The 25645-nt window shown below is 39.7% G+C and overlaps 1 protein-coding gene and 1 pseudogene across 2 annotated transcripts in view; one reads left to right on the top strand and one right to left on the bottom strand.

Annotated features, from left to right (window-relative positions):
• The window catches only part of WIPF2 (WAS/WASL interacting protein family member 2), a 34648-nt gene that overhangs the window by 8405 nt on the left and 598 nt on the right, over positions 1-25645 (bottom strand). Inside the window, exons 2-5 of the mRNA XM_081115953.1 lie at positions 7568-7699; positions 3606-3738; positions 2805-2921; positions 1813-2469 (exon numbers count right to left, since the gene is read on the bottom strand). Coding sequence (XP_080972079.1) covers positions 1813-2469; positions 2805-2921; positions 3606-3738; positions 7568-7630 — 970 coding nt within the window. The 5' untranslated portion in view covers positions 7631-7699. The remainder of the gene's footprint in view (positions 1-1812; positions 2470-2804; positions 2922-3605; positions 3739-7567; positions 7700-25645) is intronic.
• On the top strand, positions 15303-15796 carry LOC308568494 (large ribosomal subunit protein uL11 pseudogene; annotated as a pseudogene). Its single transcript has one exon. The product of its transcript is annotated as a large ribosomal subunit protein uL11 pseudogene (transcript).

The following is a 25645-nucleotide window of genomic DNA, read 5'->3' as shown; positions in this document are numbered from 1 at the left end:
TAGGTACATCTGTGTAAGTAACATATCTCCAACAATAGTCTCATTGCTCAAAAAAACTGGGAATGTCTCTATTGGAACTGGCTCCAAACCCAGTTTATCAGACAGATCCATAAATATTATTATATGATGGTCACATCTCATTTCTGAGGTCGCACCGACAATAACAAAAATATTCGTACCTACATCTGACTCTGCTTTTTGGTGATTTTCAAAAATCAAGTTCACCCTTAAAGGACAAAAATTTGCCACTAAGTACAAAGTAACATCAAAAGCATGTCTGAAGAAATGGTAACACCACTGGAATAGGTTCTAATGTGTTTAAGTTATATTACTTCTTTGCCCTGCATTAACTAATAGCAGTTACTATTTATTTGGTATCCACTGTGTTCCAAGCATGTCCTGGTTGTATTATATGCATTAGATGGGTGTTTCACTCTTACATCCAAGTTCTTCTCTCCCTCTCTCCCTTCCTCTCAATTTTTTAAAATATTAAAAAAAAAAAAAAAAGAGGATACTCAAAATGTCAACTCTCCCTCATTCTTTTCAAGATCTAAGTATGGACATGGGCCATTGGAAGCAATAATTAAAGGGAAATCTTAATACCTCCCAGCAGGTCTCTGTACCTTGCTTTCATTCCAAATCTGCCCCAAATGAAGCTCTTTCAGATCATCTTCAAAATATTTCCTTAAAACCCAGATTTCTCAAAGTCCTGAGAATTTGTATCTAGTCCTAGGGCTCAGCCAGAGAGAGTAAGGTAGACAGAATGAGCTAGGCTCAAAAGGACACCAGCTGGCACTGAGCAAACGGCAGTGATTAGAACCAACCTGGACTGACAAAATAGAGCAGGACCAAGAGCAACCCGTCTGGCTCCCTTCAGCTCCCTCCCTCAGGAACAGTCATCCTAACCAGGTTCTGCCATCTCCAGTAAGTTTCTGAGCTCTTTGTCACATCTAGTTTTAAGACTCTTTCAAGTGACAGAGTTGCAACACCCAAGGACCCTAAGAAACAAGCAGTTTGTAAAAGAAAGCTTTGGGTGGGAGACTGCCTTTTGTAATCCAAGATAAACCTAATTTTGAGGAAAGCACAGTGGGACCAATTCTTTTAAAAAGAAAAAAATTCCCTTAAAAATAGTGTTTTACTCTGCAAAGGAAAAAATTCGGGACACAAACTCTATGGACCAATAATGTGAGACTTTCGAGCATCCTGGGAAGGCAAAACACTCCATACTCCTTCAAATGTAAGTAATTCATATAGAAACAAAATACATTATCATATAAGTTAAGAGATAAATCCATAAACTAGCTGGAAGTCCTTTGCATAAAACCTCTAACACTCATCAGCATACAACAGTTTATAAAGCACTTTATACATAACTTTTTGTTTACAACCACTTAGGAAAGTACTGTGAACACCACTTAACAGATGAGGAAACAAAGTCAGAGAATCAGAGTGATCTGCCCAATGTCACACAACAAATAGAGCCAATACTCAAAAGATCTCTGACTAAATATCTCAATTTTTCTTTTTTAGTGTATCACTCTTAAGAACTGCTGCTCTGAGAAAGCTGGCTGAGGCCTCTACCAGACCTCAGAGTTGGTGATGGTTAATGGACAAAAGGTCAGGCTCTTACATTTTCTATTTATTGCTGTTTCCCTAACAATAGAGTCTGACATACAAAAAGGCATTCACTAAACTTGTTGAATGAGTGAGTTCTTATCTTCAATCACTAAAGGAGAGCTTTGAGGAAAAGAGTGAAAAGATAAGCTCAGCTCTCAGTGTGATAGGAAAAGGTGCTTGCAGGCACTTACTTACCTGCTCCCCGACTGGGAGGATCTCGGGCTGGGGGAGGTGGCCTATTACTCTGTAAAGAAGGAGAGGCTGAAGTGGGTGGAGGAGGTGCTAGGCCTCTGACAGGCCCTGGTGTCTTCCTATGCAAAGAATTGTGTCTCTGTGGCAGCTCAGGGGCTGACTCATTAGTGGGACTGGAGGGTCCATTGGGGACTCCTGGAGGCTGGCGGTAAGGCGGAGGAGGAGGAGCCAGAGACTGGCCACTTGGTCCCGTTCTGATATTCACAGGGGAAGGAGGTGGTTTGACTGGGGGTGGAGCAGGAGGTCCCTCTCGACCAGGGTGAAGCCTTTGTCCAGGTGTGGGCGGCAAGGGTTTCTCTCTGTTGTAGGCTGGGGCTTTGTTGCTGTGCACAGGCAGAGGTGCAGGGGGTGCATTAGCACGACGCCCTGGAGGTGGTGGAGGAGGGGCAGAGGAACTGTGCTTCATGCCTGTACTGCTGGTGGTATTAGGCCGAGAGAGGTCCGGTAATGAAGGTCTCTGCATCCGAGGCAGTTCTGGGAGTGAGGCTCGGCCGCTGTCTGTATCATCTTGAGGGCGCCCACAGGCTGTAGACACTGGAGGCCTTGGGGCAGCAGCTCGAGAACTGGGAACATGCAGGGCTGGCTTACCAGCTACGTTCTCTACAAACAGACCAGAAAGCACTGGGTTAACAGAGCTAGAGATATGTTGGTCAGTATCTCTAATGTACTCAGCCTCATTTCCCTGCACAGCAGCAGGGAAAGTATTTGTACAGTACTGGGTTTTAATCTGGCTCATTGCCCATTAACAAATACTGCTGATATAAGTTGAATACATTTTTATGTAATGCCTTGGCTTTAATCTGCTCTATAACTCCACCCCTGCTCCCACTCCTTCCTCCCACCTCTACCACCCTCTTCAACCCCAGATGGACCACTTAGGACCAGTCAGAATTAATACACTTGGGAAATATTCTAAGAAAGTACTTATCAGATACCTGAAACATCCTTGGCTCCCACAGGTCGAAGCTTCGGCACTCCTCCTTGGAAGAGACCTCCCTTGGGCTGCATGGCACCTGCTCCAGAGCCATAACCACCACTGCTTCCTTTGGGTTCTGCAAAGCATACCATTAGAGCTTTCATTTCATATGCTCCAAGCTAATGACCAAGTTAATCCTGAGGAGAAACAACTCCTCTATTTGGGTTCTAATTTGCAAACAAACCAATCTTGTTTTTGCCTTTCCATTAAAAAAAAAAAAAAAGTGAAGCCTCTCTGCTCCACAGTTTCATGTAGGGATGAAACTCTGCACTGTTATGAAAGAAAAGCACCAAAAGGAACAAGGAGCGAGTCTTCCCTTATTTGGGCCAGAGGGATAACCTGGGTAAAGACATATTCAAGAGTTCTCTGGGCTCTACTCTCATAGTTCAGGATGGTAAGAGGGCTAATGACCAGGGACCCAGGTGTGAACAAACTCTCCAGAGGCCTTTCAGAATGGACATTTGCAGCAATTATAAAATCATCATTGGCTTCAGCTGAGTGGTTTTTAGGACTGTGATTGTCTCCTCAGAGAACAGGCAACGATATGCCCTAACAAGCATAACAAGCACTAGTGACAGGAGATGGAAGTCTTAACCCTGAGAATGCTTCCCAAAGGTCAAAAAGAAGTTTCTAGGTATTCAAATAAATAGATAGGAAGACAGCCAAAGAACATCCCAGGACAAAACTCACCCACTCAAGACCCAACAATAAAAATGACAGCTCAGCCAAGTCTCCAAATCAATCCTAGGCTTACACTCACTCTCGAGAACGGGAGCACTCCGATCATTAATGTTGGTCACCTTCTTCAGCTTGGTCCCTTTGCAGATGTCCTGTAAGAGGGCGCCTCGACCCCGCTGCTCATCTCTACTCAGCTTGGGCTGCTCTGTGTTTCCCTAGAGGAAGAGGAATACATAAGTTCACCCTAAATAGTTCCCTTCATCAAAAGTTTGGGATAAATGCCTTAAGCCAAACCCGGTTCCATGAGCCGCCTGTCTAACCCAATCAGATGTCTGTGCCACATATAACATAATGGTAATGAGCATCACCCTTCTTCCCAGTCCTTTTCTCCTGCTGTGCATCCTATTCAGATGCTTCTGCTTGAGGCCTGAACTAAGACTTACCGAGTATCTATGCACGAGGCTTGTGTTAGATGCTTTACATATATCAGCATCATCAAGGCAAACATCTATTGAGCCCCTGCTACTATGCCTTAGGTATTGTGCTAAGCACATTACTTTCATTATCTTATTTAAATCCTGAAATATGCCAAGACCAACTACAATAGGAGCACAGGGATAGACAGCTAGATAAACGGAACAAAACGAAGTCCATAAGCAGGCCCAGATCTATATAAGAAATAATAAAAGTGTATTTCATCAGAAAGAGTAGGTTATTAAATATAAAGTGTTAATAACAACTGGTAATTTTGGGGAGAAAAAATAAAGTTAAATACATACCTACCTCACAACTTACTCTCAAACATTTTCTAGCTGAATTATAATATTTAAGTGTAAAAAGCTACATAAGTACATTAGAAAAATTGTTAAGAAATACAAGAAAAGATCAACAGATTTGCTTAGTACCAATTACTTATTAGGACTATAAGTAAATAAACAGATGATATACTGGAAGGAAAAATCATCTGCGACAAATGTAACATATAAGACGCAAAGGCAGTGTCCTAAATCTATAGAGCATTAACATATAAAGATGACCTAGGAATCAACAGGATAATAAACAAAGAATATGAACAACACTATGTAAAAGAAATCAAAGAGCCAGCAAATATGGGGGGAAAAATCAACTATAATAAAAGAAATACATGGTAAAATACAGTATTATTTACCTATGACATTGGTGAAGGTTAAAATTATAACTAAAGAGAATGCTAGCTTCATGAAGGCAGGAACCACAGTGAGCCATGATGTACAGTGCCTGGCACATGCAGATGTTCAAAAATGTGAAGAATAAATAACCGCCATATGGTGGTCATAAGGATTCAGGAAAACAGGTATTCTTTTGTACTACCTGCAGTAAGACAAATTGGGATGATCTTTCTAGAAAGTAATTTATGTGTTAAAACAGCTTTTAAAAGTCTAGCACAAGAATTCTACTTCTCGGAACTGACATTAAGAAAATAATTGAGTAAGTGCATAAAGATGTTAACAATATAGCAAAAAATAGTTAATAATAGCACAAAGCTGAAAATAATCTAGACGTTCAACCAAAAAGAACAATGATAACCATACAGTGGGATGCAAGTTAAGCTCTTAATGAAGTATAAGTAAATATCTTTTCATAGTAGTAAATGTTTGCCACAATCAAGTAAAAAATATTATAAAACAATACATACAGCATGATCCCAGTTTTCTCTTCTATAGGAATAACCTAAGAACCTATCTCACAGGGTAGTTTTGAGAATCAAATGATAACATTTTTTAAGAGCTTAGCAGTGTCTGATGTATAATAAAAGCTCAATAAACAGTAGCTAAATTACATTTGGAAGAAAAATGCACACACACAGTAAATTTCTGGAAGGATACACACTGATACTAGCAAAAGTTAACTTTCGGTAATAATTATTTATGTTTATCCATATTTTCTAGTTTTCCTACAATAAATATATAAAACAAAATGTTAACAAAAGTTAATTACAGATGCTTTAACATTTTCTACATTTATTGGTATTTTCTAATTCTTTTCCACATTTTTAGTACAGTAAAAAAATTTCTAATATCACTAACCATTTAATGGCATGACAAGCCATTCACGATGTATTAATGAGTAAGGAGGGAGAGAGGGGGAGAGAGAAAAACATCAACGTGCCTCATCGATTGGTTGCCTCCCGCATGCACCCCGACCAGGGCCGGGGATCGAACCTGCAACCCAGGTACGTGTCCTTTTTCTGGAATTATCAAACCCTTGACCCCTTGGTTTGTGGGCTGACACTGTAACCACTGAGCCACACCAGCCAGGGGCAAGATTTTACTTTCTCAGTGTCTCTCATCTCCACTCTCCATCCTTATTGCTTTAATCCAGGCCCTCAATTTTCAATTCCTACAGGCTTCAGTCTCCAGTCTTGACCTCTTTGTTGCCAGTCTCAACTCCTAACCCAATGTCCAAACTATTAAGAGTGATCTTTCTAATACAAACCCAATCAGGTTACTCCTGTTCCTGAAAATACTTCAACACCTACCCATCATCATCAGAAGAAAAATCTAAACCCTCAGCCTATACCTCCAGCTTCACCTCCTACCAAATCCTCTCTCAAACAATAATCTAACCCTCTGTGTGCTTTCTCACAAGTCAGCACCCTTCTACGTTCTGCTTCCTCAATTCAAGTGTCCTCCCTACCTTTTCTCTTTCTGGCTAAACCCTACTCATCCTGTAAGACTCAGCTTAAGTATCACCTCCCCACCAGAAGCCTACTCTTGACTGCCTCCTCTGCCTCCAACCACTACGTGAGGAACTCTTCTTTGTGGCCCCATTTATCTGCACCTAGCATGGACTTTGCCTGTTAACTTGTCTGTCTCCCCCATTACGCTGAGAGCCATTACTGAAGGCAGAAACTATCTCATTATTGGGTGATGGCATTACAGATGATTTTTATTTGCCCTTTTTTTGCTCATCTGCATATTTCCCCCTTCTCTTTCAATTATATATATAAATTCTTATTGGAAAAGAGTAAAGCAATATGTAAGTACAGAGTAAAATTATCTGGATTTTCTAAACTGTATGCCTAGCCAAGTCCCTGATACAGAGTAAGTCTCAACAAAAGACTATTGAGTGAATGACTAAAATAGCATGATGCAGGGCAGTAATCCGAGAGGTTACAGAGATCCAAGGATATACTTTGAGTCCTTGAACCCCACTATAACCAGAGCAACACTGTTTTTATCTTTATTTATTGGGGTTCTACATAAAATTTCATCCTCAAACATATCCTCAAACAAAATGTCTGAAAACCAGAAGTTATGGGGGAAAAACAAGTTGGTAGACCTGAACTCTAGTTCTAGTTCAGAAATAAATTAGCTAGGCAAGTCACTTTTCCACTTTATAGCACAATTTCTCATCTGTTAAACACCTAACACACACACAACATACCTCTGGGATATTCATTCTCTAAACTTACTTTGCTTCTAAATTTTACAGAAATGAGATAAAGCACCCAGGTTGCTTTTTTTCTCGTGTAACACCATCCAGATATAGTAAAAGTGGCTGCCTCCTTGGTTCAGAAGCCACACAGTTTTTTAAAATTCCATTATCGAACCTTTAAGTCTTCTTACTAATACATTCCATAAACTCCTTTCTTTCTTGGTGGTGTGGTAGACTTGATGAACTTGGTTTTAAAATGAACTGATTTGAAGAAGATGAGAAGATGAAGTGGTAGCAAGACACAACCACCAGAAATTGCCATCCCTTTTCTCAAAGGTGCCAGAGAAATGATGCACTGAACTTTATAGCACAAACAGTTTTAGGGGGAAACACCAGTTCCTACTCTGATGCGACCTGTCCAAATCTCCACTCAGACTGAACCAGGACAAGAAAACAGGAAGTGATTATGGTCCTAAGAGGACCTCTCAGGAATCAGAACTGGCTGATAAGGGCCGATTTCACTTGTTTATTCTCTATCTTCCTGCACACAATTCTCTGAGAACAATATACTGGGAAGCCTTAAGTATCCAGTAAGTTTTGAGATAGCCGAGTGGAAGGATTACCCACCTGATTAAAAGTGGGAGGTGGAGGAGGACCAGGAAGGGGTGGAGGGGGAGGAGGAATTGGCATCCTTGCCCTGCTCGCAGTTGGCACTGCTCTCTCTCCGTCTTAATTTGCAGCTTTAGGTCACTCATATACCTGCAAATGAAATAGAAATTCATGAGAACTTTGCCATTAGAAACACTGAGTACCAGAAGTACTAGGGAACTGGGCAGGACACCAGAGAAACTAAGCACCTCACTTCCTAGTTCCACTGTGATGAAGTCCAGGGTTTAGTAAACGTTTTCTATAAAAGGCCAGATAATAAGTATTTTAGGCTTTGTAAGTCACATATAGTCTCTGTTGCATATTACTATTTTTGTTTTGATATTTTTTTTAATAAACTTTACTTTTCTTTTAGGTGCAGAGCAAAACTGAACAGAAAGTACAGACGGCACTCATATACCCATTTCCCCCACTGCCCCAAACACACACACACAGCCTCCCCAACTATCTACACCCTGCAGTGGTACATTTGTTACAATGGAATCTACACTGACACCTCATTATTACCCAAAGTACATAGTTTACATTAGGGTTCACTCTTGGTGTTTCACATTCTATGGGTTGGACAAATGTATAATGACAGCTACCTACCACTGCTGTATCATACAGAGTAGTTTCACTGCCCTAAAAATAATCTGTGCTGTCTACTCACCCCACCTTCCCCCAACCCCTGGCAACCACTGATCTTTCTATTCTCTCCACAGATTTGCCTTTTCCTGAGCTTAAATCGAAATTAAACTTAAGGAGAGTTCTCTACAGAATTTTAAGTCTTTCCTTTCTGATCTATTAAATTAGAACAACAAACCTCATCATCTGTGCTCTTCAGAGTCCTTGATTTTCAAAAATATTTTGAGACTGCCTCTAGTTCAGCAACACAGCAATTCTCATTCCCTTCTTTTAAGCCCTTCCATCTTAAAAACCATGATATAATAAGCTTTTCATATCCTCAGGAGTCAATTTCTTTTAAATAAAGATCAGAGAGCATTATTTCAAATATTCCTCATGTCAAATTTATCACAGAATTCAGAGGTGTCTTCATAAAACCAAGCAATGCACTTTTAAAAAGTACTTTCTTCTATTCTTCAAAAGACCAAAACTATTTTTCTGTTCAGTTTCCTAATAGTTCATACAAATATTCCTATATTTTAAGAGCAGGAGACTTTTGAGTACAAAGACACTGACTATTGCCTTTTGCATTTGAGAAATAAAGAATCCAATTTAGCTGTTTCTTTTTTGATATGTTTAAAATAATCTAAGATGTATCCTGGTTACCACAACAATTTGGGGCCTTTATTCAAATGACATTCTGCTGTTAAAAAACTCAGGTTTCAATTGCAAGTTTTTTAAAAAGAAAAAAAAAATTCCAAAAATATCTAAATCTTAATGTCATCTACTTTAGTACTAACAGATCTCAGGTAACAGCACTTTCCTTAAATCTTGGCTTTGACTACAGAGTAAATTACAGTTTTTGTATCAAAGTACTCAACAAAATCCTACAGGGGGGAAAAACTGACCTTAAAAAGTAGGCTGCCTCCCTTCAGCAAAGTATTAAGAGCCTCAGTTCCACCTTACAAGAATAAGTTATATGAATAGAAATTTCAGATGTCAACAAGAAAATTCTCTCCTTTTTAAAATACATGTTCAATTCTTTAATATCCTAGTAAACCTCTTCCCAATATAAAGAAACAGAGAAATAAATAAGAGACATTTCAAGATACTCTTTGAACCAATAGCTCTCCTACTGTCTCTAGAAGACAGTTGTGTCTTCAGGAAAAGATTCCAGACATTCCCTCCAGTGGAATTCTTCTGATCCCGCAGTTCAAATCAGAAGAAATCTTTCTAATGGTATCAGAGATGGAACATAAATGTTTGACAGAAAATCAGTTGCTCTAGGACAAAGAAAGTCACATAATAGAGAATGGGGGTTTTGTTTGATGTATTTTAATCCCAGCCAGAAGGAACTACAGCCTTGCCTAATGTGGCTTCAGTAACCCAGGCAGGTGGTGGTGTGGCAAGACGTTTCCAACCATGGACATTAAAAGCCCATTGATGAATCAGCTCTTTATAACCATTCAATAAAATAACCAACTGAAGAAACAGACACATCAGCTTCAAAATGAGCAAGCCCACTTTGTGTATTTCTCAACCAGGTTTCAGACAAACATTTAATAGCAAGAAACCAAGGGTAATTGTAACAAATGAAAATAAGTAAAAAGTGAATGGGTAGGTTTTTATTAAAACTGGATTCCAAATTCAGCAACAATTTTACCCCATTCTGATGAGCACTTAACAACTACTGACTCAAATAACACTATAGTGGTCCATTAGTACCAGTCAGACATTATCCCTAACTAAGTGTCAAACTTTAGAGGAAGATTTCCTGTATCTTTGTCCATTTTACCCAATGAGCTCTTAAGCACAGACAGCACCATATCTTTCTATAGTTCTATTATTTTACAGCACAGGGTAGATGCTCAATAGTCACTTGTTGAACTGAACAAAAGTAAATTTAAGAGTAGCACTGTCTTGGCCAGCATGGCTCAGCGGTTGAGCATCAACCTATGATTCAGGTTCAATTCCCAGTCAGGGCACATACCCGGGTTTTTGGGTCGATCCCAGCAAGGGGTGTGCAGGAGGCAGCTCATCAATGACTCTCTCATCATTGATGTTTCTCTCTCTCTCCCCCTAGTCCCTTCCTCTCTCTGAAATCAATAAAAATATATTTTTTAGAAAAAGAGTAGCACCGTCTAAAAGAACAAGCAAGTCTGAGTGGAAGAAAAAAGCAGCAAAGGATGGATCAATGTGCCAGAAACAGAAAAGACAGACGAATGGGAATCTAGAGAAACATGAGGCTATGCACATAGTTCAGTGTTCTAAAATTTGTTAATTTGCTGAATTCATTCATTCATGAATTCACCTATCATGCAATAAATATTTATTGAGCACCCATCAGATGCCAAAGCGTTGTTCTATAACAATAGTTCTCAGCTGGGGTGACTCTGTCCCCCAGGAGACATTTAGCAATGTCCACAGACATTTTTGATTGTCACCAATGGGGGATGCTACTGGCATCTAGTAGATAGAAAACAAGGATGCTGCTAAACATTCTATACCACATAGGACGGCCCCCCAAAACAAAGAATTATCCAGGCTAAAATGTCAATAATGCTGGGGTTAATAAGCCCTGTTCCAGAAGCTGAACAAGACAAGTTTCTATAATTCTAGTGGAAGAGAGAAACAAGAAACAAACATAATCTCAGTTACCAAAAAGTAAAATTAAGAAAAAACAGAGAATCACAATGGAAGAGTATAGTGGTAGGGTGAAGTGTAGTGTTCTTTTAGATAGAATTGCAGGGAGAGGAGGCCAGGGGTGAGGTGCTGGCTCATCAAAGAAGTGTCTCCATGAGCAGAGCAAGCCCTACAACCATTTGGGAGAAGAGCACTCCAAAAAGAATTAACAAGCAGCAAGTGAAAAGCAACCAAGATGGGAATGAGCGTGATGTGTTAGAGAACTAGGTAGAAGGCCAGGGTAGCTAGAATACAGTGAGAAGAGTGGCAGGAAATGAAATCTGAGGGCTTATATAGGTCATCCTCCAAATCCAAAAGTAGTATCCTTCTCCAGTTAATATGCATGTAATACCAAAGAAGTCTAAATGAACAAACAGCTTCATACCTAAAGGAAACCACAAGTTCAATCAGTTATTTCATTAATCCCAGACTGCACTTATCTCTTGGCTTAAGCACAGTGAGGGACCTACGTACTAACTGGAAGCTTTCCAGAGTTAAAAGTCGCCTGATGGTAATCTGCCTGCCTGTACACCTGCCCTTCGACTTTGCTCCTAAAAAGTAGTACCTCATGGGGAGCTAGGAGCTCATTACCATAGTAGCATAATGCCATCCAGCTTCTAGGCAAAAGAACCCCAACATGGGAGAAGAGCCAAAAGCTACCTAAGAGTATTCACATGCCACTCCAGAAGACTAACGACCAGCAGAAGCCAAACAGGTTCCTATAATTACATGGGAACCGATGTTAACACAGAAGTATGGGCACACCTCCATATGTCCTAGGGCAGAATACAGTAGAGGGTCTCCACTAAAGCACTTATGGTTTAAAATACAAGAAAACAGACTAGAATAACTTTTGTGTTATATAATGTTTACCACCGTTCCCACCCCCAAAGGCTTTGTATAGTGTCAAAATAATCCACAACACTTCTCTCAATGGAGAAGGTGCTACATCCCCCTTGAAATTCAATTCAGACAAACCTCTGGTGAAACAGATTTCCATCATGATGGAATTAATTAAAATTTCAAGGTTACTCCATGAAGGGGAAAAAATAATTTTACTAACTGCAGGCATTTTTCAATCATGGACAATTCAACTATGCAGCAAATCTGATTGATCCAACAAGTAATAAAAAACCACATACCCACTATAAATATTTAAACTGAAAGTCCTAAGACTTCCACAACTAAACCTGGATGTTTTACTCTTTAGATCAATGATTTTTCACAGATATAAACAGCACATAATCCTGGAAGAGAAAAGGAGACAAGAATGATATATAACTACATGATGAAATTCTTTCAAATATAATTTCTCTAATAAAAACATAAATATACATCCCAATAATGTAGCTTTTCCCCATAATATGACTCTTTCCTCTTGTCCCAGATTACTTTTTAAAGCCCTAAAAATGTAAAGTCAGGAGTCTATTTAATCACATACTACCCGATGTGGTAAGAATTAGGTACCACAGGTTATTCCCAGATACAGGGTAACCCAGGAGCTAAGTCCTCTCATCTAAAATGATGGCAAATCAATGAGAAGTCTCCTCTTGTGTTCAATTACATAACCACAGCTTCAAAGAATGGCTTCATAAAAAGATAACTAATGCAAGAGCAACTGCAAATTAAATGTCTGAAAATGACCCTAAACAGATAACATGGAATGACCTCAACAAACATTCCCACCCCCTACCACACCCCAAAGCAAAGAGAATATCCTGTTATCCTGAAAGCACTCAAGTACTGGGAAGGTAGGAGAACATGTATAGAAAGTAGTCAACTTTTAACAATCAATAGTTAATAATTTCCACAAGACTTCCAAGAACTGAGAACTAGAATACTACACTTGGCTTCTACAACATTAATAAGACAGGTACTATTTGGCTCCTGACCCCCAAGCAAGTCAGAGCAACCTAGGCACAGTTGCAACCATCTCATTTCCAGATGCTTTACAGACTGGCAGTAAAAGACACAGCCATTTTTCCTTTTAGGCCTAGGGATCTATAAATACACAAAAGAAGAGAGCATGCCCTTTCATACTGTCAAAGTTAAAAACAAACTTCAAATCACAGTGTTTGAACACCTCCCAAAATGATGCTGCATACATCCAAGGCAGATCATTATTAGTACATCTGTTTTCAAAGCCTGAATTAACTTTTCATTTTAGCGAAAAAAATTAAGATTCCTGGATTTGGCCCTGGTCAGTGTGGCTTAGTTGATTTGGGTGTCCTCCCATGCACCAAAAGGTTGCTGGTTCGATTCCAGTCAGGGCACATGCCCTGGTTGCCAGCTCCATCCCAGGTAGGGGGCATGCAGGAGCCATACGATCAATGTTCCCCTCTCACATCGATGTTTCTCTCTCCCTCTCCCTTCCTCTCTCTCTAATAATTAATAAAAAAATCTTTAAAAGGATTACTGGATTTGGACTGCAAAATGATGCACAAAGTAGCTCAATGTTCATAACTAATATTTCCTCCCCACCCACACATCCCGGAAAACAGTGGGTTTAGAAATGTTGGCTGAAAAATGGAGTCACACAAGGCCGAAGTTATTACCATCAGCCAGCATTTAACTAGAGAAGAGAGGAATTAATCAGATGAAGAATACACATTCTAGTTTAGAAATCCAGACCAAAGCTAGACAGACTAAAACACAGTCTGGATACAAAAGCAAAATTAGGGAAATCCTAAGGAGTTTTCCTTGGAGATTTACAATAGCAATAAATGGTTTAGAAGACCTTCTAAAACAGTTTCCAAACTTGCCTGAAGTCAAGACACATCCTAGGGCACTTGTTAAAAAACAAACATAAAAAGATTCCTGGACCCTAATCCTTGACCTTCTAAAATCATAAATTTTTCAGAAGAGAGATCTGAGAATCTGAATATTCAACAATTCCTGGAGTTAGGGAAGTCTGGAAAACACTAAAAGAGTATTAGTAATCAACTACACAGACACTACCTGAATAGCTATCAGCAAGAAAAAGCTGATGAGTATGTTGGTTAAACATGAATATGCTGCATGTATTCTACCATAAGGTAGTATTAAAATTACGTAGAGGGATCTTTTTCTTAAAGGCATAAACTTAAAAACAACAACAAAGAAAATAGGAAAGGAGACAACAGCAGAAAGAGATGTCAACAAAATTTTGGAAGCTGGAAAGCAGGTGCGCTAGTGATAAATAACTTCACAGAATGGAAAATGCTAAACACTTGCAGTGGAAAGAAGCAGATTCCTACCACAGAATCTCAGAAAAGGCTCAGAAATTGGAGGCACCTAGTACCTCTGAATGAAGGAAAATAGGAGGGGCTGAAACAGGAGAATTAGCTGAAACTCTGTATAAGAAACAGATTCCTCCATTCCCTTTCCCTTCCCCATACTGCCAGGCAGAAGACGGAAGTCGAATTAGAGTGCCTCTGAACCTAGGGACCAGTCACAGCTAAGGGAAGGAGTGTCAAGCTGAAAATAGGGGGAACAAATAAAAGTCATTTTTACTCTCCTCTCCCCATCTCTCTTCTCCGAGTTGGCTCCAAAAACACCCGCTGCTGGGCTTATACTCTCTAGGCAAGAGACTGGAGGATTCTCTCTGAGGAAACTGACCAGCTACCAATTCACCCTGAAGTGGTGCCCACCACTTGATGAGCTAGAGCTCTATACTCAGAGCTTATTAGTGCCTCGTTCTTTTTTTATTTTTTATTTTATTATTTTTATTTTTTAATATATCTTTATTGATTTCAGAGAGAGGAAGGGAGAGGGAGAGAGAGAGGTAGAAACATCAATGATGAGAGAGTCACTGATCGGCTGCAGCCCGCAACCCGGGCATGTGCCATGATCAGGAATCAAACCCTGATCGCCTGGATCCGAGGTCGACGCTCAACCGCTGAGCCATGCCCGGCTGGGCTCGTTCTTTTTTTTAATGTGTTTTTTTTTTTAATCCTCACTCGAGAATATTTTTTCCATTGCTTTCCAGAGAGAGTGGAAGGGAGGGAAGGGAGGGGAGAGAGAGAGAAACATCACTGTGAGAGAGACACATCAAGTGGCTGCCTCCCGCATGAGCCCAGACTGGGGCGGGGATCAAGCGGGCAACCAAGGTACGCGCTCTTGACCAGGAATTGAACCTGAGACACTTTGGTGCATGGGCCGACGCTCTAACCACTGAGCCAAACTGGCCAGGGCTAGTGCCTCATTCTTAAAAATGAACAGCTTAACAAGAATTATTAGACATTTGAAGAAAACCTCTGATGTGGAAGTGGGAATTAAAGTAAACAAACAAAACAGAATTCCAAACAACATGCAAAATCATTTACATATAAAATTCTGAGCTTTTCAGCTTTTGGCTCGGAGGGGGCTTAGGTGCAGCTTTCTTCGGTCGTCCTGAGTCCAGGTTCATCTGACACAAGCCACCTTCACTATGCCGCTGAAGTTTGACCCCAATGAGATCAAAGTCATATCCTGAGGTGCACTGGTGGGGAAGTTGGTGTCACGTCTGCCCTGGCCCCTAAGATCGGACCCCTGGGCCTATCTCCAAAACAGATTGGTGATGACATTGCCAAAGCAACCGGTGATTGAAAGGGTCTAAGGATTACAGTGAAACTGACATTCAGAACAGACAGGCCCAGATTGAGGTAGTGCCTTCTGTCTCTGCCCTGATTATCAAAGCCCTCAAAGAACTACCATAAGACAGAAAGAAGCAAAAAAACATTAAGCACAGTGGAAATATCACTTTTGATTAGATTGTCAACACTGCATGACAGATGTGCCACCAATATTTAGCTAGGAAACTCCTGGAACCATTAATGAGATACTGGGGACCGCCCAGTCTGTGGGCTGCAATGTTGATGGCCCCTACCCTCATGACATCGTAAATGACATCAAAGTGGTATGGTGGAATGCCTGGCTAGTTAAGAACTACAAAGGAGCCCTGGCAAGGATGGCTCAATTGGTTGGACATTGTTCTGTGCACTGAAAGGTCACCAGTTTGATTCCCAGTTGGAGTGTGTGCGAGATGGAATCAATGGATGTTTCTCTCACATCAATCTTTTTTTTCCTCTCTCTCCTTTTCCCTCCCTTCCTCTCTTTTTAAAAATCAATAGAAATTTTTTTTTTTAAAAAAGTACAAAGGAAAATATTTCAATTAAAGAACATTTGACAACCTAATTAACTAATTAAAATAAAATAAAATTCTAAGAAATAAAAGAGCTCTTAGAAATTTAAGAAATTGATACTAGCCCAGCTGGGCGTGGCTCAGCAGTTGAGCATCAACCTAGGATCCAGGAGATTGTGCTTCGATTCCTGGTAAGGGCACATGCCCAGGTTGTGGACTCGATCCCCAGCAGAGGCATGCAGGAGGCAGCTGATCAATGACTGTCATCATCGATGTTTCTATCTCTCTCTCCTTTCCTCTCTCGGAAATCAATAAAGACATATTTAAAAAAAAAAAAAAAAGAAATTGATACTAGAAGTTAAAAATACAATAGAAATGATGGAAGAAAAAACTAAGGAAATCTGACTATTGAATGAGAGAGAGAAAAAATTTTGCAAGCAAAAAAAATTAGAGGACTAGTCTAAGGAGTTTTAGCATCTGGATAACAGGGGTTCCCAGAGAGAGGATATAATTATGAAGAAGGGAATACATTATCAAAGATATAAAACAAGGAAATTTCACAGGACACAGGACAGAAATAAGCTTTAGACTGAAAAGGCCCACTAAATACCAAACCTGATGAATTTTAAAATATCCACACCAAGGAACAACATCATTGTATTTCAGAATATTAGGGGTAGAGACAAGATCCTAAAATCTTTCAGAGAAAAAAACAGATCCCATACAAAGAATCCAGAATAAGAATACCATTAAACTTCACAATACCATTACTGAAAGTTACAAGCAAGGCTTAAAATTTCCAAAGAGACATGATCTCCAACATAACGTTATATCTAATCAAACTACCAACTGGCATGAGGGTAGAAAAGAGGGAATTTAGACATGCAAGACTGCAAAAAAGGCATCCCCTCCAATGGACCCTTTTTCATAAAGCCTCTGGAAGAGGCTCTACTAATGTTTGAATATACAGAAAAGAGATTTATACTTCTGCCTGAGTTTAGGGATGAACTAGTGATTAACATTCAGTAAATCAAGCAAAAAAAAAAAAAAAAAAAAGGAGGAGGAGGAAGGGAGGAAAGAAGGGAGAAAGGGAAGGAGGGAGTAGAAAAGAAAAGGAAAAAAAAGAATGGCAATTATTACATTTAGGGGAAAATGTATAAGGAAGTATAATCATAGTATACACAGTCATTATACTAGATGCTAATTTTTTCATCTTTTGGTAACATTCACCACTACTCCCTTCTGTACTCATGGGGTTCAGAGTGGGTAGAAGTATCAGAATGCAAAATCATCTTCCACAGTAGAAACTCAACAGATAATATCTAAGAATGAAAAAAATCAAGAAATAACAGTATAATCACACTATGTAAAAACATGAAGATAATACACATCAGGAAAAAAAGAACACTAAAAGTATTAAAAGTTAACTGAGGACAAACAAGGAGAAATGGCGCAGTTATTTTTTAAATTATAAGACTTGTGGTACAATCTGACTCTTTAAACTATATATTCTTACTACTTCGATTTTTTTAAAAAAACATTTAATTTAATTTAATTACTTAAACTCCAAAAATTCTAACACTGTATAAGGAAAACCAAGCTTCAGATTGATCAAGATTTTTAAAACTAATGTCAATCAATACTGGGTCTGTCACTGATATAGTTAAGGACAGTAGAATATCGCCACCCCACCACCACCACAACAACAAAATAATTAGGCTATTATGCTTGATTCTAGAAACAGTGTCTTCAATTCAGCACTAATGGAAGCAGTCTATCTAATGTGACCTGAATCTCTGCGACAGTCTGGGTGTAACCAAACAATGTTCACCACCCCACAGTTTACACCACAGGTCAAATACGTGAGGAACTTCCAGGTCACTATAAGAAATCATGACCAAAATTAATTGTAAAGGTAAGCAGGAAAATGGGTAAATCTTAAAATCAGTTACCTTAGATCCTTTTTAGGGCTTGTTTTCAATTTAATGCACTAACTGAAAAACAAAACCACCAATACCTGTTAACAAAACTTCTTTAGAAGTTCTAAGAAACTATTAATTAGATTTAAAAGATGATTACAAGATGAGCTGAAACCTAGTTATTGATCACAAAAAAGACTCTCTCACTCTAATCTAGCCACATCTCATATTACTAGTCCTCAACTTCCATGTACCATCCTTCATTACCACACCCCAAACACTGTATAAAGGTAGGAAAGCATATACCAAAAACAGTCAGAAGTAAGGAAAACACAATGATGACAGTCTCCAGTAATGAAAAAGCCTGGAAGAAAACTTCAACAGATGCTCCATGAAATGTTGATCCAGACTTCACATGGAGAGAAGTGTCATGCCTCACTTCAAACATAATGTATTAAGCTGCGACTTTCATTGTTTAGGAGTCTCTTTCTCTCTCACTCTAATACCCTTAAGCCCTCAGATACACAGATGTTCCTTGCTGACATGCTAGAAAAATTTGCACATTTTCATTCCTGATCACTAGTGATGGGCAGCTAAACCAAGAGTCTACTTTAAGTTATGAAAACAGGGCAAGCTGATCCAATTACACAATAAAGGTACTAAATCAAGCAGGTCCATCTGGGCTTTAAGGAAGAGTACTGTGATTTCTGAAAAAAAGTCAATGTAATTGCAGATAAAAATATCTTCATGCTTTTTTATAATGGCCCTTGGGCTACTGATTCATTTGTATGTCCAACAAGAGTCATGTGTCACACATTAAGACATATGGTCTAGATGAAGGGTGACAGAATATTATATTCACCAGTTCATAATAAGAACATCTGTCTGTGCTCTTTCTCTAGCCCCATAAGGCTTACAAAAAATAGTCAATATTCCCTAGAAGTAGGTTTTCTATTTACTAAATAGCAGGTCTGGCAAACTAACACTCCATCATCCCCATAAACTAAGATTGCTCTCCAGACTCTGGCCTAGTAGCTCCGTTGGTTAGAGTGCTGTCCCCATAAACCAAGGTTGCAGGTTCGATCCCCAGCCAAGGCACATACAAAAATCAACCAACGAATGCATAAGTAAGTAGAACAACAAATCAATGTCTCTCTCTCTCTCTCTAAAAATCAATTAAAAAAAAAAAGAATTGCTCCCCAATAATCACTAGTATCTATACCAATTTCTAAGATCCTAAAATCTTAAGACCTAATCCAGCCACACAAGTTTAATTTGCAAGACCTAAAAGAAACCAAGACCAAAATAGGCTTTACCCAGGGAAATTCTTATAGAAAACATGTTCCACTGTATAAGCATCAGATTTCTTTATGATATTGATGGTTTTAGCATTAACACCAGTAAACTAGTATCTGTGGAAAGAAATGACAGAAAAAAATCTCTACTATAAAGGTTGAGCTCAAAATTCACTATGCTATTTATTCATTTTTGGAGAGCTCACTCTCTTTGAAGCTTTGCCTCCTACCTCTCTGCTTTTCACTCCAGAAGCTCCAGACACTGGAACTTCTTTCAATTCTTCAACATAGCCGCGTTCTTTCCCTCCTCAGGACCTTCACCTATGCATGTCTACCTAGAACAGTCTTTTTTTTAAAAATATATATATCTTTATTGATTTCAGAGAGAGGAAAGGAGAGGGAGAGAGAGAAATAGAAACATCAATGATGAGAGAGTCATTGATCGGCTGCAGCCCGCAACTCGGGCATGTGTCCTGACCAGGAATCGAATCCTGATCGCCTGGATCTTAGGTCGATGCTCAACCGCTGAGCCACGCCCGGCCAGGTTAGAACAGTCTTTGACGTCCCCTCATCCTTTAGGTTTCAGCCTTAAAAGTCAATTCCTCACAGGCCTTCCCTGATGACCTCCTTCCCAACCAACCTGGGTTAGGCTCCCAACCAGCTGTCTCCAAAGCATTTATAGCAAAAGTAATTATTTGTTTAATGGCTCTTCCACACTAGACCATTACTGCATGAGTACAGGAACTGAGTCCGTTTTGTTCACTGCTATAGCTCCTGCACCTAGCCCAGTGCTTGGCACACAGAAGGAGCTCAAAAATTCTTGTCAAATAAGTGAATAACAGCCCCCCTCCCGAAAAAACCAATCAGCTTCAGCAACTCTACTTATAAGGGGTGGGCAAAAGTAGGTTTACAGTGTGAATATGCAAAACATGGAGTTTATTCCTGTATTATTATTTTTTTCTTATTCATTTTTAGAGAGAGAGGAAGGGAGAGGGAGAGAGAAACATCAATGTGAGAGTGAAACACTGACTGGCTGCCTCCTGCACCCCCCCTACCAGGGATTAAACCCACAACCCGGGCATGTGCGCTGACTGGGAATGGAACCAGCAACCTTTCAGCACATGGCATGATGCCCAATCAACTGAGCCACACTGGCCAGGGCTATTCTTGTATTATTATTTATTACTGTATTATTTTCCATACAAACAACTGTAAACCGACTTTTACCCACCGCTGTAATTTACCCTACAGATACAGTCACACACGCAAAAGGCCAAATATATACGATTATCCAATGGAGCATAGTTTGTAATAGCAGAAGACTGGAAACATTTTAAATGTCCACCAGTGCCCTGGCTGGTGTGGCTCAGTTGGTTGAAGCGTCACCCTGTGTACTGGAGGGTTGTGGGTTTGATTCTCAGTCAGGGCACATACCCGGGTTGCAGGTTTGAACCTGTTGGGGCATGTACAGGAGGCAAATAAGCAGCCAATCAACGTTTCTCTCTCCATCAATGTTTCTCTCTCTCTCCCTTGCCCTTTCTCTCTCTAGAATCAATATAAATAAATAAATAAATAAATAAATAAATAAATAAATAAATAAATAAAATGTCTACCAGTACAGGGCTGGTGCCAAATCTCTTTATTGCTTATATGGAATGACTGCCAAAATAAATGAAAAAGAAAAAGCAGAGCATATTAATAGTGTGTGCCATACTTGTTTTTTCAAAAGCAAGAAATATATGTATTTGCTTTATATGTACATGGCATCTCTGAAAAGGACCTTAAAAATTGGTAATATTAGTTGTCTCTGGGAATGAGTAGACAATAGATTACGGATAGAAGGTAGACTATTCACTGTGTGCCCTTTTTCACCTTTTGAATTTTGAGCCATGTTAATGTATTATCTATTAAAAAAGTAAAATTTGCTAAAGACAGTCCTGTTCTTATTTCTAAGACAGTGATGGAAAGAGTCTAAATATTTCATACTTGGATCTTTGATGACAGACATCCTGCCTACCAACTTGAGCACTGGGAGGGTGGAAATGGAAAGAAGGAACTCACCCACAAATCTCAGACAGCATATCGCATATGAAATTGTATCACTTTAGAAGAAAATTCCACCTTTTTTGCAACCAAATGTCCCAATCTGGACTTCCGAGAATGTTTTCAAAGTCAGAAGGGATTATTAGGAGGAAAAAAAAGGGATTACTGGATTCAGTGTTTCTACAAGCATAGGAAGTAGGTTAATGAATTTGTACTAAAGAAAGATCATAAATATTAACTAAAAATAAATTATTTTCTCTGAGGGGCCTCAAAATCTAAATGGAGCTTAATTTAAATCCATAAAGTTTAAGAAATTAAAAAAAATTTTTTTTTTTCCAGAGAGAGGAAGGGAGAGGGATAGAAACATCAATGACGAGAATCACTGATCTGCTACCTCCTGCACGACCCCTACTGGGGATCAAGCCCGCAACCCTGGCATGTTCCCTGACTGGGAATCGAATAGTGACCTCCTGGTTCATAGGCCGGTGCTCAACCACTGAGCCATGCCAGCCGGGCAAGAAACTAAAATTTTTTTGAAAATCAATTATAAGAATGGGGAGGAAAGCTATACACATTCCTTATAATACAGATTTGCCAAACTTCAAGATAAGGAAAGAAGGATCTGAGACTTGTTTAAACACAACTCCAATAATCATACTTGTTATCACAATCAAAGCGCTGGACCAGAGTTAAAACATTTGGATTTGGCCCCGGCTGGGTAGCTCAGTTGGTTGGAGCATCATCCCACACACCAAGAAGGCTGTAGGTTTGATTCCCGGTCAGGGCACATACCTAGGTAGTAGGTTCAGTCACGAGTTGGGGTGCACAGGGAGGCAACCGATCGACGTTTCTTTCCCACATCTATGTTTCTCTCTCTTTCTCCCCCTTCCTCTCTCCCCAAAAATCAATAAACATATCCTTAGATGCTGATTAAAAACACACACACAGCCCTAGCTGGTTTGGTCAGTGGTTAGAGCGTCAGCCCTCAAACTGAAGGGTCCCGGGTTTAGTTCTGGCCAGGGCATGTGCCTCGGTTGCAGGATCAATCCCCAGCCCCAGTCGGGGTGCCTGCAGGGGCAGCCAATTGATGTCTCTCTCTCCCCCTTCCACTCTCTCTGAAAAGCAATGGAAAAAATATCCTTGGGTGCAGATTAAACACACACACACACACACAAACAAACCCTTTTGATCTGAACCTGTTAAGTTTTGCAAACCTGCATATCAGGAACAGAATATGCTGGACTAATGACGGTATGAGAAAGTTGAATCCAGGGCCACCAAAGAGAGGATTTGTCTTGGGCTCTCCACTTACAAGAACCACTGTCATATATCGCAAGAAATGCTCTTCATAATCCATCCCAAGACCTATCGGAAACACTATTATGTTCAAGTAATTATCCCCTGAAAAACAAAAGGGTATTTACTAAGTAGAACATACTGAAAAGAGCATTTACTAAGTAGAACAAAGTATTCAGTATAGTCATTCTAAATTGTTATAACTTTGCCAAGCCTAAGTGGCAAGTTAAAGCCAATTCCTGGCTCCATTTGATAACTTATTTGCTTCCACAGGCTCTTTCCACATGTTAAGCCAAAATCTAAACTGACACAGGCATTAGCAAACTTATCACCTTTTTCCCTACTGACATCGTTTTTCTCCATAAAGTTCTACGCAGCATTTTAAATACCCTTCTATAACATACCAAGCAGTGCCCATGAATTTGGCCTGTGGTTCCCCAAGCTCAAAGGCTTGGTAGTAAGTGTGGAGGGGGGGGAAATGGCGGGAATCTCTCTCTCTTCCTCAATACCCTGGACTTTCAAAGCTAGACAAAGGCAATGATTCTGCATTTAATCACTAGATGAATAAGAAACAGATCTGAATTTAGAAAAAACAGATATTAGTATAAGACATTCAGTGAAGAGTACTGCCTCTATTTCCTTGCAGAGCAGCTCTCAGGATCTGCCAATGAACCTCATTTTGACATGGAACACCCCATCTACTCTAATCCGGGGCATGTCCCTCAAGAGACAGTCAACCAGAACTCTGCCAACTTCTGCTCGGCAGTTGTGTGAAGAACAGTAGCAACAAGAGCCTACTTTGAGAAGGAGATCAACAATCACACTCAAGAAGAAAAGAAGTTATTTGGCAAACGGAAGTATGTTGCCAAAATGTTAGTCACAGCTTCAAGATCCCGGTTTGTGTTTCTGCAACTATTCTTTGCTTTGACAGAGTCCATTCTCTGGCCCAGGAAACCCAGCTCAGCTTCTGTCACCCACCCCATGTGAAGCAGTCAAGAATCCTTTCAATTTGGTGGTATCACACTGTGACACAGACAAGATGTCCACCAGACACTAAAAAGGAGGAAAAAAATATGTAATTTGCCGTTTCCACTTAGGACTGACTCAAGCAGAGCAATGGAAAAACCTAAAAGGACAGGAAAAAATGGAAAATCATTATGTTAAACAAGCAGGCTATACCAGACTTCCCAAAGCTCTGAGCCCCCATAACTGATTCAAACCCTTCTTTAAAACAAACCAAAAAGACACACTGTAGATTGAAATGATAACAAAATATTAAGCAGGTTTTTACTCTCAAGTCAGTCTACATACTTCACAGCACACAGCTCTTCCTGGAGTTAGTATGAAGACTATGGTTTGCTGAAACAGCCTGCAGGCCATGCTTTTCAGAATTACTTCAACAGCAATAGGAAAACAGATGCAAGTACAACTGGTTACTCTCCCAATCAAAGAGCCCAAGAAGTCAAGAAAAAACACCCAACAATTTTCTCTTTAATAGGAACAGGATTCCTCTCTTGCCTTTTTAAAACTAAAACCTGAAAACACCACTGTTCTCAACACTTCCCTTCCCCTGCATTTCACCTTTGTGCTGACATCACATAACTAATCAGTATCAACTAAGGTAAACACTACTCTGATATCAAGTGTGAGATAGAATTGGAAACTGCCCCCTCTTAAGCAAATCCACGTCAGACTTCAGAAATGCCAAGACTTTCAGGAACACTTCTAAGCTAAACAAGTTCACCTATGGGCAAAGTACTTAGGGTATTATGGCCAAAGGAAAAGCTAAAACAGTCCAGATTTCAAAGGATTAACAATAAAGTTAAAATTGTTCACAAGCACACTGGTCTCCAACTGGCAACAGGACCAAAGTGAATGGACCAAAATAAAAAGGTTCAACTATCTAAAATATTACACTTCGGTGAATTTTCAAAGAGATCATGAGGAAAGTCAGTGTTTGTCAAGAGTAAAATAATTGAAAAATGAAAAAATAATTTTTTTTTAAAGAGAAAAGTATTCTGGGTGGCTAGACTGCATTCTCCCCTATTCTCCATCAACAGATCTCATTCGCCCCAACTCTAACTTCCTTATCTCTACCTTGGTGGTAGCCAACACAATGTAATACAATCACATGAAATTTATGGCAACTAAAAATTGAGGCTGAGAAAAGTTTAAAAAGTGGGCATGTATCAAATCACCAACTCTTCCTTAGCAAAGAAATGCAGCAAGGCTGACAAGAAAGACATGTCTTCTAAACATCAGTATCTCAACCTTGTTTTCAGAGAGCACTTCTTTACAACCACTTTAAAGATCCCATTTGGGAGTCCAGCCCTGCTGGCTGGATGTGTTAGAGCGTCCTACCAACGTGTCCAAGGTTATAGGCTCGATCCCAGGTGAGGGCACATACAAGAATCATAAATAAGTGGAACAATAAATTGATGTTTCTCTCTCTCCTTCCTCTCTCTCTCTGTCTCTCTCTCAATAAGTAAAACTTAAAAAAGACCCCATTTGGTTAACACAATCTTTTAGAGGCTGACAATGACCAAACCTATATTTCAAAGGGGAAAAAAATGAGACTGTAACAATTTGCCTCAAAATTACTTAGTAAATCCATAGGCTGCGTAGAACAGTCCTTATTCCCTGGGTTTCGTTTGCGGTTTGTAAAAGGAGAAAAGTCACCAAAAGCATTCAGTAAGTCATTCAGAAACAGAAACTGCATGAAAAGGGAGGTGGATCTTGGGAGAGCCCAAAGCAGTAACAGATTATTCCAACCCCTTTAAAATTATGAATTTCAGTACACACCAGTTCTTCCAGTTTGTCTCCCCAGTGTTATCTTTTAAGAATTTTCCTTCCTGATCAGTATAACTCAACAACACACACTGCCCACGTTTAACACTACCTTCCCTCATTTTACACCACTCCAAGCTGAACCCTCAACTCTAGGTTGTGGCCACGTACATCTCAGCATTTCTCAATCCAACCTTTACTCAGCTGAGATTCCTAGTCAACTAACGCTCTCAATCTAGAGTAAGCAGTTTCCCGAGGCAACCCCTCAAACACTGATTTTCACTCAACTCAACCCCCAAAATGTCACACT

This window comes from Miniopterus schreibersii (assembly GCF_964146895.1).
Source record: "Miniopterus schreibersii genome assembly, chromosome: 16".
In the NCBI taxonomy this organism is placed as follows: domain Eukaryota; kingdom Metazoa; phylum Chordata; class Mammalia; order Chiroptera; family Miniopteridae; genus Miniopterus; species Miniopterus schreibersii.
The sequence above is the reverse complement of the archived record's forward strand: the minus strand, read 5'-3'. Positions and strand labels throughout refer to the sequence as shown.